This window comes from Trachypithecus francoisi, unplaced genomic scaffold (genome assembly GCF_009764315.1).
Source record: "Trachypithecus francoisi isolate TF-2019V2 unplaced genomic scaffold, Tfra_2.0 Lachesis_group13, whole genome shotgun sequence".
In the NCBI taxonomy this organism is placed as follows: domain Eukaryota; kingdom Metazoa; phylum Chordata; class Mammalia; order Primates; family Cercopithecidae; genus Trachypithecus; species Trachypithecus francoisi.
This window is the reverse complement of record NW_022681458.1, coordinates 118,487,968-118,505,087: the sequence shown is the minus strand read 5'-3', so window position 1 is coordinate 118,505,087 and position 17,120 is coordinate 118,487,968. Positions and strand designations below refer to the sequence as shown.

The following is a 17,120-nucleotide window of genomic DNA, read 5'->3' as shown; positions in this document are numbered from 1 at the left end:
GCCTCTGTCTTTAAGGAGGAGTAGATTTGTCCTGGGAATCAAGTCACTCAGATTTGGTTGTTTACTTCCTTATTTGGAGAATCTGTGAAGTCCCTGGGCCTTAGATAAGGACCTTATGTCTTCTGCCCTAAAAGTCTCCACACACTAAAGGCATAAAACAGGAAGGATGAATACTCAAGATGCAAGGACACTTCTATAGGAGTGGGACACTTGGGCAAGACCGTGTATTATTCAGGGTTCCCTGGTTGAGAAAACAGTACTCTCCCACTAGTTTCAGCAGAAGGGACTGGTTACAGGGCCAGATGAGAACTAGGCTGATCCAGGGTCAGCTCTCAAGCTTCACATGAGAACTGGAGCCCCAGGACGCTGCTTCTGCCTCCAAAATCAGGAAGCTAGCTCGCACCCTGTAGGATTAGGAAGCTAGTGCTATAGTGGTTTGACAAGGAAGGAAACCATGCTGCTTCTGTCAAATTAGGGAGCTCTGAAAAACCAAGAAGCCACTGTGATAGCTGCTAGCCTCAGAACCTGGTTGTTTCTACTGTGATCCACACCAACACAATGGATCCCTTATGCTTCCCTCTTTCCTCCTTTAACTGTTCCATATTCAAAACTCTAGCAAATGCATCTGATTGGTGGAACCTTAATAGTATTCAGAACTCTAGGTGCAAGGGAGTATGGAAAATAGTCTGTTTTCCAGCCTCTGCAGTACTGGAAGATGCACTGGATATTAAGCCAGTCCACGGAATCTGCCATAAGGTCCTTTACAGAATTCGTGTGGATAGCCAAAATTTAACCTTGGTCTGCTACACTTTGGACCTATAGGTTTATTTCTAAAGGGTGGGCACACTGCCCAGCAGTGAGGTTTTGGTCTCCCCAGTTATTTGACAATCTGTTGCAAGGCCAGATGATACTTTTGGCTTCTTGATTTTCACATTTTTTTCACTTATGTTTAGTTTGTTCAGCGAATATTGGAAAAACCAAATGTGAAGGTAGAATCTTTGCCCTCAGGAGAATGATACAGATATGTAGCAGTTGCACATAATCACCATCTGGGAAGGGAGAGGAGCATGAACAGATGCAGGGATGGGCAGGCCCAGCTGAGCACATGTGCATGGGGGATGCTTCACAGGGGAGGAGGCTTTAGAGCTGAGGGGCGAAGGCTGAATAGGGAAGCGGGGGAGAGAAGGGAACAGCTTAGCGTGTGCAGAGCTCTCTGTTCAGGTAGTAAGTGTAATAGGAACACAGAACATGCTGCTGGTGGTGAGATGAACCAGTTGTTAGGCTGAACCATGGCAGAGGGGCTTTATGAGGCTCCTGAGAAGGTTCTGTCTTCTCCTGAGGGAAGAGGCCTGCCATTGATAAATGTACATCAGGCCAGTGCAGAAGTTGGACAAGGAATGGGCAGGAAGAGTGTGGGGAGTGAAGCTGGAGGACCAAGACCAGGTGAGCACACAACCCAGAAGCGAGGCATGCAGAAGCGAGGCATGCAGAAGCGAGGCATGCAGAAGCGAGGCACATAGTAGCCTTTAGTTTTTTCTTTATTTTTCTTTATTTGTTTTTGAGACAGAGTCTTGCTCTGTCACCCAGGCTGGAGTCTGGTGGTGTGATCTCGGCTCACTGCAACCTCCGCCTCCTGGGTTTGAGCAGTTCTGGTGCTTCAGACTCCCGAGTAGCTGGGATGACAGGCATGTGCCACTATGCCTGGCTAGTTTTTGTATTTTTAGTAGAGATAGGGTTTTACCATGTTGGCCAGTCTGGTCTCGAATTCCTGAGGTCAGGTGATAGGCCGGCCTCAGCCTCCCAAAGTGCTGGGATTGCAGGTGTGAGCAACCACGCCCAGCTCAATTTGTTCTCCTTAAATGCTTGTATTAACTTTATTTTCTTACAAATCACTTGAAAGTGTATGAGGCTGGGTGGTTTGCATTTTGCTTTTTGAATGGTTTTTGCATTGTTATTCTTGCATTTTTAAAAAACATAGATTAATTAGAGCCAGAAAATAAACTACTTGAAACTGAATTGGGTTTGTGTGTTTCTTTGAATATAAAGTTGTGTGAAGTGAGTACACATTATTGGCATCATGCTTGGATTATGTTTGAGAATAAAAAGTGTGCTATCTAAGTTACGGAAGTAGCCATTAAAGTGCATGTTTGGCTTAAGGAAACACATTTACATTTGTTTATATAGATATTTTTAAGGCTTTTAGCTTAAACTGTGGCTCTGAAATGCAGTTCCTGATTCAAAAAGTCATGATTGCACTTAAGGGAAATGTTGCACTCTTATACTGTCTGAGAGTTCCAATTTACATTATAGTATTTGCATAGCAAGTAGGGTGGCTGGCCCTGTATTCAAAAGACAGTGGAATATGTTTGTAATTTAGGCACTTGTAACATTTTCTCTAGTCACCAAATGGCATAAATTCTCTTAATGCTTTTCATGTAAAAAGTCAACCAAAATGCATTTGACTGAATTTATTGTAATTTTTTGAGTAATAATTAAACTCCTTTTTTGTGGTCTTCAGGAGATATGGATTTAGCCGCCAGAGCAAAACGGAGAAGGTAAGAAAAACATTGATAATAGGAGAGAATATTTGAGAGATAGAATTGACTCCCTTCACCTCTAACACTCACAGGATAGGCAGCTTCCTGGAAAGCCCAGGAAGGGGATGTGGCAGGGCTGCTGCTGCCCAGGCCCTGATTCCCAGACAGGTTGGGATAGCAGGGATGTGTGAGCTGCCTTTGGCCCTTGCATCTCCGTCGTGGCTTTTCTAGCTTGCCACCTCTGCAGATTGGGGAGCAAAGCAGCAGTCTCATCCTGAGGCTGGAAATGAGGGGTGATTGAAAGTTGTGGCCCAGGGTCAGTCACCTGGGGTCTAGTAGCTCTACACTATGAAGATGAAGTCCACTGCCAGGGCTCCCAGAGCACTCCTCATCTGAGGTGAGAGACTCTGGACAGATGTGAACAGGATGTTAGGTAGAGCACAGCTGTGAATTACAGGCCTGCCCTCTGTTGAAACAACTAGTCATGGAAGAGCCAGGTAAGTCAGGATGGCTTTTCTAACTTCACAAAGGATGCCCAAAGATTTCTGTTAATTTATGTGTTTATTAATGATGCTTCACTGTCAGCAGCAGGGCAGGTACATAAATGTTATGTTGCTAAACCCTTTTGGTGTTCCAGGCTCTATGTTAACGACTCTATATGTTTTCAGTTACTCCCTTGAACAGCTCTATGAGGAGGATACTTATTTCTGCTTTTTAGATCAGAAAGCTAATGCTCAGAGAGGCTCAGTGATTTGTCCAAGGTCACATAACTCTGAAGTGAATAAATAAGAATCCGAACCCAGAGATCTGACATCAAACCTGTGCTCATAGCCACTGCTTTCTAAATAATAAAGTGTCAGCTAAAGTGGTCAGTGGCCTCTTAAAAAGATCTGTAATTAACCTCTTTTCATTCTCCACCTGATCCCCAGATTTCTTGAACAGGACACACTCCCCCTGCTGTTCCCCTGTCACCCACTCCACTGTACAGCTCCCCCAGGCTCCCCCTCTGCTTCCTGTGGTGACTGTTGTCTCAATCACTGCAGGCACCAGCAGTGACTAAGAGTACCGTTCTAAAGCCAGACTGTCTGACTTAGGACCCCAGCTCCTCCATTCACGGAGTGACTTTGGATAATAATCATTGTACCTATCTCACAGCATTACTGTGAAGATTGAAATGTAAAGGACTTAGAATGAGCCAACACATAGTAAACATTTAATAAACATTATTATTATCAGTATTAGTTATTGGTACTTAGTCATGTACTGATGATATCTTCTTTTTTTGTTTTCTCATTATTTATTTTTTCCCCATTTGTGTTTTTTTACTCAACTGAGTAATGATACCCTGCAAAGCAGCGTGTTTTCTGGATTTCATTATATCATGTTTTATCTGGTATATAATAAGGGTTTGATGTGTATATTTAATTTGATATGTAATTTAAGTCTGAAAAGATTGTCTTTATATATGACTGGGCGATTTGGTTATGATTGGAAAAATCATGAAATGTCCCTGAAACAGGATTTAAATTGTACTTGTCCTGTCATTTTTATGTCAGACGGCACATTTGAATTAGAAGTCTCATCCCCTGTAGATGTGTCCAAGCAGTTAGGAGCTCAGAGTGGGCAGTGATAGACTCGTTATAGAAAAACATCCTAGAGTTGGGATGGTCCAAGAAGGGCATTTGAGACCAAACCTCTCTTTTGACCCTAGAAGTTCTTAACATGCAGGGATCAGAGGTAAGCCTGAGGTCACCCAGCTGGTGGATGGCAGAGATAGAATTAAAACTTACAGCCTGTGATTGAGGAGGCAGCAGTTAATCCAGGGTGCCTTGAGTTTGATGTGCGTCATTTAAGGCCTGGGGCTGAGTCCAGAGCATGCTCCTTGATCATTAGATAAGGCAGTTTTCATCCTTCTGACCAGTGGTATTCAAACTGTTTTGATTACTCTGAGCAGTAAACATGTAATTTTTCATCATGATTCAGTACACACGCACTAATACCACCAAAACAAAAATTTCACTAAGCGGTACTTAACCCCTCACTACAAAGCACTCTGGCATGTTCCATTGTTAATTTATACAGATGCTAGTCGTACCTGCCAAATTACTTTTATGTCCCACTAATTGGTCTTAACAGGCAGTTTGAAGAAACACTCCTTTAGTAGTGATCTGCTCTTGAAAGTGTTAAAGGACAGGGAAGGCTGAGTCAGAGTGGAAGGGTGGGTCAGGCAAATGTGTGTGGCCTGAATTTAATCGGTGAGCAGTTGGGACGTGGAAACAGGCATTTGCCAGTTCCTGAAGCTTAACCTGCCTGCCCTGTACTTGAGTGGAGGGTCAGGCCTTTGGAGTATCCACTGTCTCGGGGTGGTGCTGCTCTGCAGGTTTGTTTCTTTCACACTCATGCCTCTTGGCAGTATTGTCCTTTCTCTGCTAAGTCTCCAACTCCCGTGCTCAGCTGTTTTCACATCTTCCCTTGCAGGCTGAGGACAAGAAAACAGCGCTTGCAGCAGGGCTGTCAGCTACAGAAAAAGCTGATGCCCATGAGGAAGATGAGCTTCGAGCAGCTGAAGAGGTGTGTGGTCCATGTAGGCCCTCTGAGGTTTCTGTGTAAGTCATTTTGGGAGAAATTGTACTCTTATCCCTAGCATTCCCAAATGGCCAGCACCTCCCACAGCCAGCTGCTGCAAGCAGGCCTTTCACACCTTCCAGTTTCCTTTTATCACCTGCCTTTGAGGCTCACATAAGACGAGATCAAGGAAGACACCCTTGGATATCACCACAAAGATCTGTGTAGGCATATTGCTTCTGTCCTACATGTTCAGAACCGCTCACTGCTGCTCCCATCCATTCTTCTTTCAGCAGCGTATTCAGTCGCTGATGACCAAGATGACCGCCATGGCAAACGAGGAGGTGAGTGGGAGTCGGGGAGGTGTGGGGATGGGGACTTGGCACCACCCTGCCCTGCTGGGGTCTTCTCCCAGAGAGCCCACCTTCTCCAGAACCCCCTGTCACCATCACATAGTACCTCTTCCCCAGGGAGTTCCTTTTGGTAATCTGTTTTTAATGTCTTGTATGTCATCCATGGGAACCTCTAGAAGGGAGACTTGAAGGACCCTTGTGAAAGCAGAATATTCCTGCTGGGAGGTTCACAGGGCCCCTGTGGAAGAGCTGGAGCTGGCCCGCAAGTTATGCCTCATGCTGAGGCAGCTCTTGTCTTCTGCTTTCTTCCTCCACTATCTAGGAAGGAAGCAGGATTTTGAGATTATAGTTGGTCTTTCCAGAGCCTGTCCAGAAGGTATAGCCAAGTGTGAAAGAACCATTCTTTTTTTTTTTTTTTTTTTTTTTTTTTTTGAGATGGAGTCTTGCTGTGTTGGCCAGGCTGGAGTGCAGTGGCACGATCTCTGCCTACTGCCAGCTCTGCCTCCCAGGTTCATGCCATTCTCCTGCCTCAGCCTCCCAAGTAGCTGGGACTGCAGGCACCCACCACCACGCCCGGCTAATTTTTTGTATTTGTATGTGAAACATGGGGTTTCACCGTGTTAGCCAGGATGGTCTCAATCTCCTGACCTCGTGATCCACCCACTGCAGCCTTCCAAAGTGCTGGGATTACAGGCGTGAGCCGCTGCGCCTTGCCTGAAAGGATCATTATTTTTGAGGCCTGGGAAGACCTGTGGTAATAAAGAGATATTTTAAAGTTCTCAGATTCTTTGTCCTTTCCCATGCTCTTCTCTATTCCCTATGTCCTAAGCCTGCCAAATCCCCTGCAGGCTCTGTTGGGTGGCCCTCAGGAGGTGAGACCTTAGGGTGGGACACAGAAGGGAAGAACCATTTTCCAGGGGTGCCCAGGGTCAGAGAAGGATCTAGCACCGTCTGCTCAGTGATTCAGGAGGTAGCTGCGTGTTTGTCCTGAGGCTTCTTTCCTCCCTTCCTGTTGGTAATATGTGGCAAAGCCAAATTATTTTTTCCCCTGGGAATATTATCTGTTTTACCATAATAGAGTGTTCAGATTTTCCACTGCTGTGGAAGACAAGGCTTGGCCTTGAGAACATCCCCTCCATATGCTTGCAGAGCTGTCTCACCGCGAGCTCCGTGGGCCAGATCGTGGGACTCTGCTCTGCCGAGATCAAGCAGATTGTGTCCGAGTATGCAGAGAAGGTAGGTTGGGGCCCAGCTGGAGTCTGTGCCCCAGATAATGCTCCATGGCTTTGTTCTTCCACTTCCCTACCCCACTGCCCCAGCAGTGCCCTGTGTTCTCTTGTAACTCACCAGCCATGTTTGTCAGAAACACACTGGGCTTTACCATGCACAACCGGTTATCAGCACTTACCCGTTAGTTAAATTAATTTTGTTCTGCAGTGCCCACTTTTCTGTAAATTTAAAGCGAAAACCTGTCTCACAGAGCAGTTATCACATTTGATAAATTCATGCCTGAGGGTATGGGATGAGCATTTTTTCTTCTCTATGAGGCCTCTTATAACTTGGGCTCAGTTTGATGATTGGGCTGAGGAATGAAGCTTTGCCTCTTAGGAGAGAAACCCCATAACTCAGCCAAATCCAAGGCAAAATTTTTTCTTCTACTTTTATTAAAAGAGTATAGAATGAAGAAAAGCCTGAAATCATATTTCAGAGTTTGCTTTTTTTTTTTTTCCATCCTAAGAAAAGGCAGGAGGACCTTGAATATTTCAGGGAGACGGTGATTAATCATTTTGCACATAACTGATTCTGGTCTGGCTGAGATGTAGTATCAGTAAAATCAGATTTACAGGACATTGTTGCACATCCCTCCTTCCCCAGCCCTGTCCTAAAATGTTGATGTCTGTTGAAGCATCCAGCTTTGCTTTCCTTTTCTCAGAATCTTTTACTACAAATTAGCTCTGCCCTGACTGTCTGTGACATATTCTTCTGAAGTGATTGTACAGGTGATATATAGCCAGAACTATAGGTGCACACCACCACACCCGGCTAATTTTTGTATTTTTTTGTAGAGACAGGGTTTCAACATACTGCCCCGGCTGGTCTTGAACTCCTGGGCTCAAATGATCCACTCTCCTTGGCCTCCCAAAGTGCTGGGATTAGAGACGTGAGTCACCATGCACAGCCCATTTATCTTTTCCTGTCCATAAATTCCTCTCTGACCACATGACAGCACCAGAGTCTCTCTGGTTCGGGGAGTTATCGGATTCATGAATCATTCTTTGCTCAGTTAAACTCTGTTAACTTTAATATGTCTAAAATTTTTCTGGTTGAACATGGTGGCTCGTGCCTGTAATCCTAGGCGGGTGGATCACCTGAGGTCAGGAGTTCAAGACCAGCCTGTCCAACATGGTGAAACCCCGTCTCTACTAAAAATACAAAAATTAACTGGGCATGGTGGTGGGTGCCTGTAATTCCAGCTGCTTAGGAGGCTGAGGCAAGAGAATCGCTTGAACCCCGGAGGGAGAGGTTGCAGTGAGCCGAGATCGTGCCACTGCACTCCAGCCTGGGTGACAGAGGGAGACTCTGTCTCAAAAAAAAAAAATAAAATGTTTATAGTCAGGGAAAAAGTGTCCCCCAGTAATCTGGAGGTGTTATCGGCTATAACACCCCCAAGACTTTTGAAAAACTGTTTTAAATGCCTAGTGCTGCCATTCATGGGAACCTCTGGGAAGGAGACTTGAAGGAGCCTTGTGCCAGCAGAATATGAGTGAGTGAAACAGCTTGGAATGTCTCAGGGTGAGATTCCTTTGTTTTCCCCACTCCCCCAAGTAAGTGCTTCTTAACGTGGGCTTTCTAGTCCAATCTCATAGAATCCAGAGTGTCCTGTCTTTCCATTTACCATCTAGGAAGGATGACACTGCTCAAAGTGTCATCTGAAATTTGACCAGAAAAGGGTGTTTATTATCCAAAAAGTACAAATGAAGATGTAATTGTGGAAAGAGTATTAATTCACTGTCTGAGAAGAAAGTGTCTTGGTTTCCTGTCAGCACACACACCTGAATGGCAAGAGTGTGCGTTTACACCTGCCCTTATGTTGCCACGTAGCGTTGCTGAATCCAGTTTTTCAGGGGGAAAAAAAAGGCAACTGGATAGAGCACCCACTGCTGTTTCTACAGGGAGCACGTAGGAGCTCTGGTGATTGTCAGAGCAGAAGCAGGCGGGCAGAGTCCCTGTGGCTGGCAGTGCATCTCTCTTCCCACCCACTCCCCTGCCTAGGACTCCTGAAGCTCACCTGACTTCCCCAGTTACTCTGCATTTTGCACGTCTCCTTCTGGATCTCTCTGTGTCTTTATCTCCTAAGCTTTTTCTTCCTCCCCCTTGACCAGTGATCTCTGTCCAACTCTGATGGATACATTCTGGTTTATCTGTTTATCTTGGACCATTCTCTACCTCCATTCCGTTCTTCTAGAAAAGAGTGAAATTAGGAGTAATTTGGACAGGAAGCAATGCCAAGATTTTTTCCAAGGACATATATGCAGTTGATTCTTGATCAACACAGGTTTGGACTGTGTGGGTCCACTTACATGTGTATTTTTTCCCAACCAGATGTGTATGGAAACTACAGTATTCATGGGATGCAAAACTGGCGTATATGGAGGGCGAACTTTTCATATATGTGGGTTCTGTAGAGCCGACTGCTGAGTATGCACAGATTTTGGCCTATGCAGGTGGTTTTTGAACCAATCCCCCACGTATACTGAGAGATGACTGTAGTTAAACTTCTGGTGGAGAAGTAGAGGTGTCAAACATTAGTTTATTGCGTTTTCATTGGGTAGGTAATATAGCATTAAAGCTGATGGTTTTTAAAAATTAAATTGCCTTTTATCCTATTCCCATATTGCAGTTATTTTACATTTGCATATTATTTTACAGTGTTTGTTCCCAGATCTTCATAGTTGTGCTTGGTTGCAATCATCATATGTGTCTAAAAGAGGTAGGACAGTGAGTGAGTGCAGTGATTAAAAACACACCATTTGATGTCATATCTTGGTTCATGTCTGCCTTTTCCATTTCCCAGCTGTGTGACCTTGGCCATATATTTAACCTCTCTTTGCTCTAGTATCTGCTTTATAAAATGAAAATAATATTATTTTTCTGACAGGTGTTGGGAAGATTAAATGAAACGTGACCAAAATGCCTCAAACAGTGCCTGGCACATTATAACTCTTCAGCTATCGATAGCTTTATTTTCATTTTTGTAGTCTTCATTCTTTTTTGTTTTGTCGCATCACATCCTAAATATTTTCTAGCCTTCCCGTTTATTTTTATTTTTTTAAGTGTGTGTGTGTTTGTGTGTGTGGGTGTGTGTGTGTGTGTTTCCTGAGATAGGATCTCACTCTATTGCCCAGGCAGAGTGCAGTAGTACGATCTCAGCTCACTTTAGCCTTGGCCTCCCAGGCTCAAGTGATCTTCCCACCTCAGCCTCCCAAGTAGCTGGGACTACAGGCGCACACCACCATGCCTGGCTAAGTCTTGTATTTTTTGTAGAGATGGGGTTTTGTCATGTTGCCCAGGCTGGTGTTGAACTCCTAGACTCAAGCCATCCTCCCACCTTAGCTTCCTAAAGTGCTGGGATTACAGGTCTCAGCTGCTGCGGCTGGCGGTTCCCATTTATTTTAATAATTACATAATTTATGTGTTAATAGAGCACAATTCATTAAACTTTTTTTTGTTAGACACAATTTTAAGCTGTTTCTGTTTGCCATTGTGGATAATGTTGTGAAATGTGAGCAGATAGTTTCTGTTGAGAGAGTTTCTAGGTGTTGGATAATTGGGTTATGACTCCCTCTATGTGTTATAACTACATAAAATACTATCAGTGGTGAAGGGACTTCCCAGCATATGCCTTCAATATTTCCAGCTTTGATTTTTTGTTTGTCTAAATTGTTACATAGTTAACAATAAAATGGCATCTCTGTAGATCACTGAGATGATTGAAGATGCTTCTGTGTAAGTACAGATTACAGAGAACTCATCTAGTACCATATAACTAATAAGTTCTAGGTTTAAATACAGGACTGTTTACTCTGTTTTCTTCTCCGAATTGTCTGTTATAGACTATACTTGAGTAATGTGTTCCTTGTGAATTTAAAGTCTATGTTTCAGATTTAAATATATTGTCACTGTGATACAAGTATTTCTCAGGCACTTTATTTTACTTTTGTATTGTTTTTCATTATATACAAGGAATTTGTGCCTAAGTTGGTCAGTCTTTTTGTTGTTGTTGTTGTTGTTGTTGTTCTGTTTCCAAATGAGAGATTCATTGTTTTTCCATGGATCTGGTAAAATAGTTAATGCATGTCAGCTGATCTTTTATTAATTATGTTTAATTCTTTAACCTATGTAGAATTTATTCTTCTTTAGCCTAAAGTGGGGATCTGTCCTAGTTTTCCTGTTCATATCCACTTATCCTACTACTGTTTGTCAGGTAATTTCTTTCTACTCATTTTGAGATACTCAATTCTATTTTTATGTCTTATAGCTAAACTGAGTATAGCCTCTTTCTTTCTTGTTTTATTGGTTTATACTTCTATTTTGTGCAAGTTCTGTGGTAAAGTCATGCATGGTGTTTTTGTTATTTGCTTGATTTGTTTTTGTTTTGTCAGTGCTCTCCAGTCAAAGACCTAGTTGTTTTCAACAGGAACATATCTGGTTGAAAACGTTGGGTGTATTGCTGCTTGTAGTGAGGGAGAACACATACCAATGGGAATCATGGGGCCTTTCAGTAAGAGGGTGTCAGAAAGGACTTAGTATAGGATTTGGACTTACATAAGGTGACTTAAAGGAGGGTTCAAGGAAGTGGGCTTTGCTTTGTGTTCGATGCTGTAAGGGGGGGTGAGTCTGTCAATGAGCATCTTAATAAATCTTATCTCTAAGACATGGGGAAAATGAATCAAGGTTAAAGCTATGTATGCGTGATAGCCAGTATAGGGAATATTTGGTCATTTTTGTGATTCGGACAATGTTTATGTTTTCGTCCATCATCAGACATACTCATAGTCATAGGGTGACCTTGTCTGGTATTGGTGTTCTTTGAAATTGTTTATGTTTTGTAACGAGGCCTGGTTATGAGTGCAAGCCAGCCTCCCAGCAACATCAATGCCTTGCTAATAGTACAAGGCTAGCTTTCAGATGTCAGGGGCTGCTTTTCTCATTCTCACGTTGTTTGTGTGGTTATCTGCTATTGTGTGGCAATACTGCCACAAATGTAGTCACTTAAAATAACATATTTATTATCTCACTGTTTCTATGGGGCAGCAATTGGGCACAGCTTAGCAACACCCTCTGTGACTCTTACAACTCCGCAGTCTCATCTGAGGCTCTACTGGGGAAGGATTTGCTTCCAAGCTTACATGGTTGTTGGCAGCTTTCAGTTCCCTGCGACCTGCTCACTGAGGTCATCAGTTTTGCTGGCCGTTAGCTGGAGGCTACCCTTAGTTCCTTGTTACATGAGTCTGCTACATTGCCACTTACTTCATCAAAGCTAGCAAGGGAGGGCTTCTCCTGAGGGCAGGCATTATAGACTTATATAACATAATTATATATATGTAATCAAAAGACTGCCACTTCTCTGTGGCATATTTTTTTTTTTTTTTTTTTTTTTTTTTAGTCAGAGTCTCGCTGTGTCGCCCAGGCTGGAGTGCAATGGCGGGATCTCGGCTCACTGCAAGCTCCGCCTCCCGGGGTTACGCCATTCTCCTGCCTCAGCCTTCTGAGTAGCTGGGACTACAGGCGCCCGCCTCCTCACCCGGCTAGTTGTTTGTATTTTTTAGTAGAGACGGGGTTTCACCGGGTTAGCCAGGATGGTCTCGATCTCCTGACCTTGTGATCCGCCCGTCTCGGCCTCCCAAAGTGCTGGGATTACAGGCGTGAGCCACCGCGCCCGGCCCCTCTGTGGCATATTCTAAGGCACAGCTTCCATCCACACCCAAGGGAAAGGGGTTACACAAAGGCAGGTGTGCACATCAGCAGGTGGGAATCATGGGGCCGTTCTAGAGTTGTCCACCATGGTTTGCTTATTGGTCTTTTAATCATACTGCCACTGATTGGGCTGAAACTGGACACTGGCAATGCTGCCACCTTCAGGGTCTCAGCAATATACTTTGGAAGTAGAGATAGGATTGAGGAATGCCCAGGAGGGAAGCTGTTGGTAGTATCTGAGAAAAAACTCACTTAGGCTGAGATCAGGACTTTTTTTTTTTTTTTTTTTTTTTTTTGCTTTGTGAAGAAAGGGGACAGGATAATTTGTGGGGAGGATCAAGTGCAAAACTGATTTTGTGACCAAGGAATAAATCGAATAGCCTGCCTGGTATGAGTGTTTGGAAACTTGACAGGCACTGTGATATAAAAACGAGGTAAAAAAACATGTGCAGACTTTTCTTTCACTGGTAAAGTTCACAAGTTTCTTATAAGAGTGTAACACAACATGTGTCTCAAAGTTCCTGAGGTATGTAACTCAGTTTAATATGGTTCTTGTAGAGCAGCAGAAAGAGGAATGTGAAGAAGCTTCCAGACACATAATTCATGAGTGTCCATGGACTCTAGGCTGAGTAGCTCCATCTGCCATTGTTTCCAAAGGGTAACACCCTTCCCTGAATGTGCTAGAAGAAGTACCACTGTGCTTTTGGTGTTGATGTCTAATATTCTCACCGCATCATAGCATTTATTTTTACAGGGAAGAAGAATCTATTACTATGACTTACAGAAAACTAAAATGCCTGACTGTCCAAAAAATGCTTCCACCCTACAACCCCCTAAGCTTCTGTAGGAGCCAGAAGAAAGAAAAAGGAAACTGGGCCAGGAAACGTGCAAGGTCCCTGGAAGGGCAGGAAGGGACTTTCCCTAATGCTGCACACTAATTAACCATATACCATTTTGACCGCTGTAATACTTAGTCTGCCAACTAAATCATTCACTGGTCAACTTCTCCCTAAGACAGAATCTTGGAACATTTTGTAGCTCTAGAGGATCTGAATATTTTATAGCTCTAGAGGCACAGCTCTGTCTTCGGGAATCAGAATCTACCCTGAGTGCCTTCTCCATGGAGATTCTTTGTGCACCATTATCTCATTTAGTTCTCAAATTTTTATTATTTTTTAATTCTACAAAATTATCTCATTTAATTCGTATAGACTGCCTTCTTGCTTATAATCCTCTGCCTTCCTCCATCATTATACTTATATGCAGTTGAAACTATCTGTTTATGTGGCTGTGGGCCACCTTTATTCTTGTTTGTAATCTGAGAGTCTCGCCAAGGGCCCGCCAGTGTTGGTGCTCAGTAAATGAGTACGTGATATTATATCCATATTTCAGGCAAAGTAATGAGATTATGTGACTTGTCCAGTGCCATACAGCTAATAAGTTCCAGGTTTGAGTACAGGACCGTTTGACTTTGCAACCTTTCTCCTTGGCTAGGTGGAGCATCCTTAGGGAAAAGCGGGGACAGCGTCCTTTACCATCCTTAGTGTCTGCCTTCCAGGCGTGGCTGTGACTGTGCTTCCTTAGACTGTCCCACTATTCAGCTGCCTACCTTGGGCTATTGGTAGGGCATACTGGGAACTAACCACGGAAACGAGAACAAGTGAAAATGGTACAGCTCAGCCCAGGCACTCACACACCATAAATCTAAGTTGCTGAAAGCTGTGGAAGTTTCTGTTTGGAGTATCTAAGTGACTCTTTATGTTTCTGGAGAATGCCACATTAATATGTTCCCATCCAGTTCTTTGAAGGGTAATATCCAGCTAGGCATGGTGGCTCATGCCTGTAATCCCAGAACTTTGGAAGGCTCAGGTGGGCAGATCACTTGAGGTCAGGAGTTTGAGACCAGCCTGGCCAATGGTGAAACCCCATCTCTACTGAAATAAAAAAATTAGCTGGGTGTGGTGGCACGTGCTTGTAATCCCAGCTACTTGGGAGGCTGAGGTGGGACTGGTAGCTTGAACCTGGGAGGCGGAGGTTGCAGTGAGCAGAGATTGCGCCACTGCACTCCAGCCTGGGCAACAGAGGAGACTTTGTTTCAGAAAAACAAGGCAGGGGGAGGTAATAGCCTAGCCCAAAGAATGTCAACATCTTGATCTCATTTCCATAGCAAGGTGTATTTTAGATCATCAGGGGACTTGGAAAAAAGGAATTTTTTTTCCTTAATGGGTTTTGGAAGTTTTCCTGTCCAGCAATTAAGAAATTCAGGCACCATTGCCTCTGACCTTTGGATTCTAAGGATCATTCTCTGGCAATTAGTCAGAAGCCTGTGTTCTATCTTGAAGTCATATCTTTCCAGAGCACCTGGGGAATCTCGCCAGATAATTAGAGCTTGGGTATGATCAAGGATGTACTTATGAAAAAACACAAGGAAAGGGTCTCTTCTAGAAAAAGCAGACAGCCGCATTTGATTAGAGCAGATCTTGTCCCCATCTATCATGATGAAACTTATTCCACTTTATGATTCAGTCAGCAGAGAATACTGCCTCTTTAGTTCTGTCACTCACTAACTTGGACCCTGTGCCTTGTAAGCCTTTTGGGTGCAAGTAATAGAAATTCTACCCAGCATGTTGCTATAAGCAAAAGGGAACCTTTATCAGCTCTCAGAACTGGAAGTCTTTCGGGGGACTCAAATGGCCCTGCCATATCCCTTTACCTTTGCTTCACTTTGTCTCTCTCTCTCGGCCTCATCACCTTGGAGGCCTGGCTGTAGACAGTTTCTGTCTTACTGCCCCCTCCCTCCATCAGTATATAAAATCCTAAGGAAGGACTCTCCTCTGTTTGTCATGGCTGAGGTCACAGATTTCTCCCCAGGCCCGTTATTGCCAGGAGTTGAGTGTGATTGGCAGCCTCTCTGAACTAGAGAGAGTAGGAGACAGGGATTGCTTTTCTACCAACAGATGGGGGGGCACACACGGTGGCTAGCATCCCCATAAGGCCTTCGTTTCCACTAGGCCCTCAGGAAATGTATTTAACAAAGTTGGAGGGAATTGCCCCTAAAGTATCAGTTGTTAATATATCCTCTGTCCTCTTAGTAGTTGCCTTCATGTTGTTATTTATCTACCCTGGGTTTTAACCCTTACACTTTTTCCAAATGTATGAAGTCTTATGAAAATATATTTTTAAATTAGCACAAGTTTTTTATATTTTAAGTCTTCAGCTTGGTTTTTTTCTGCCTCAGATTATGAGGAATTGACCTCATAATCACTGTCATGTGAAAGAGTGATTAGATATATTTCTTCTTTCAGCAAACAACTATTGAGTAGATCCTATATCCAGGCAGTGTAAGGTGTAGGGGGCAGGGATTGCGTTACGCATGAGTCAGGGTTGCGGCCCTGACGGGCTTCCGGTAAGGAGTCAGTCAACCTGTGAAAACATAAATTATAGAATGATACAATTTGTGTGCCTATAAAGTGGCTGCCAGATGCTACTTAGTTTGTGTTATCATTTGAAGTGACAGTATCTGCCCAAAGAAAAGTGGTTGGCATAGTTGATATTGAACTATTTTTGCTTGATAATAACCAGGCAGAATGGGTGACTTTTAAAATCATACCACGGGGTGAGAAATGGAAAAGGGAAGGGCTTAGAACTGAGTGAAGATACCACAGCCCAGGGACATTGCCTGGGCTAGAAAGTCACAGTAAGCTCAGCAGCCAGGGGACCCTGACTGCTTTGTTAGAAAATCACACCTGACCTGACACCTGTGTGATTTCTAATACCCTTAGATATGAGTGTTTCCAATCCTATCATCCTGCCCCAGCTCAAAAAATGTTAGCACTTGCTAGCACCATTGGTTTGTGGAGTTGGGGAGAAGTGTAGTATGGGGCAGGAAAGGGGTGAGGGTGTTGCTCTCTTAGAAACCTCCTATTGTGGTCACAGATAGAAAAACCCAGGTTGGAATCAGGAGGGGTAGGGGCCTAGGTAGATTTTTAAACCCCTTCATTCTGGATACTGTTTCTTCAGATAACATAATAGGTGTTGCATAAATCATATTCCTAACCTCTAAAGTATTAGAGGGCCAATATTTCATTTTTTATCTTTGTATTCCTGTTGCCTCATTCATAATAAATACTCAGTAGAAGATAATCACTTGAAGACTTTGGGGAGACTCACCTCATAGCCATTAGCCATGATTCTGGGCCAGGCACAGAGGCTCACGCCTGCAATCCAGGCATTTTGGGAGCCTGACGCGAGAGGATAGCTTGAGGCCATGAGTTTGAGACCAGACTGGGCAAGGTAGTGAGACCCCTATCTCTACAAAATATTTTTTAAAAATTACCTGGGTGTAGTGGCATGTACCTCCAGTCCCAGCTCCTTGGGAAGCAGAGGCAGGAGGATTGCTTAAGCTCAGGAGTTTGAGGTTGCAGTGAGCTATGATCATGCTACTGCATTCAAGCCTGGGCAACAGAGTACGATCCTGTCTCTTAAAAAAAAAAAAAAAAAAATCAGATTCTACTTTTTAAAAGAGGCTCTTCTGTGATGTTGTAGAGATCAACTCTTTATCTCCTTCATAGCACTTCCCTCAAGCACTGTTTCGTTTGTCTCTTTGCCTGTCTCCCAGAACTAGAATGTTTGCTTTCCAGGAGGGCTAGGATTATAGTATATAATATACTCAGTATACTATATTGGG

The 17,120-nt window shown here is 43.7% G+C and overlaps 1 protein-coding gene across 4 annotated transcripts in view; it reads left to right on the top strand.

Moving 5' to 3' along the window:
* CCDC93 (coiled-coil domain containing 93) overlaps positions 1-17,120 on the top strand; it is a 94,157-nt gene that overhangs the window by 33,299 nt on the left and 43,738 nt on the right. For 3 of the 4 annotated variants that reach the window (XM_033231725.1, XM_033231724.1, XM_033231728.1), the window contains 4 exons: positions 2,519-2,555; positions 5,016-5,108; positions 5,396-5,446; positions 6,605-6,691. In XM_033231725.1, coding sequence (XP_033087616.1) covers positions 2,519-2,555; positions 5,016-5,108; positions 5,396-5,446; positions 6,605-6,691 — 268 coding nt within the window. The remainder of the gene's footprint in view (positions 1-2,518; positions 2,556-5,015; positions 5,109-5,395; positions 5,447-6,604; positions 6,692-17,120) is intronic. The other variant, XM_033231727.1, reaches the window with a different exon arrangement.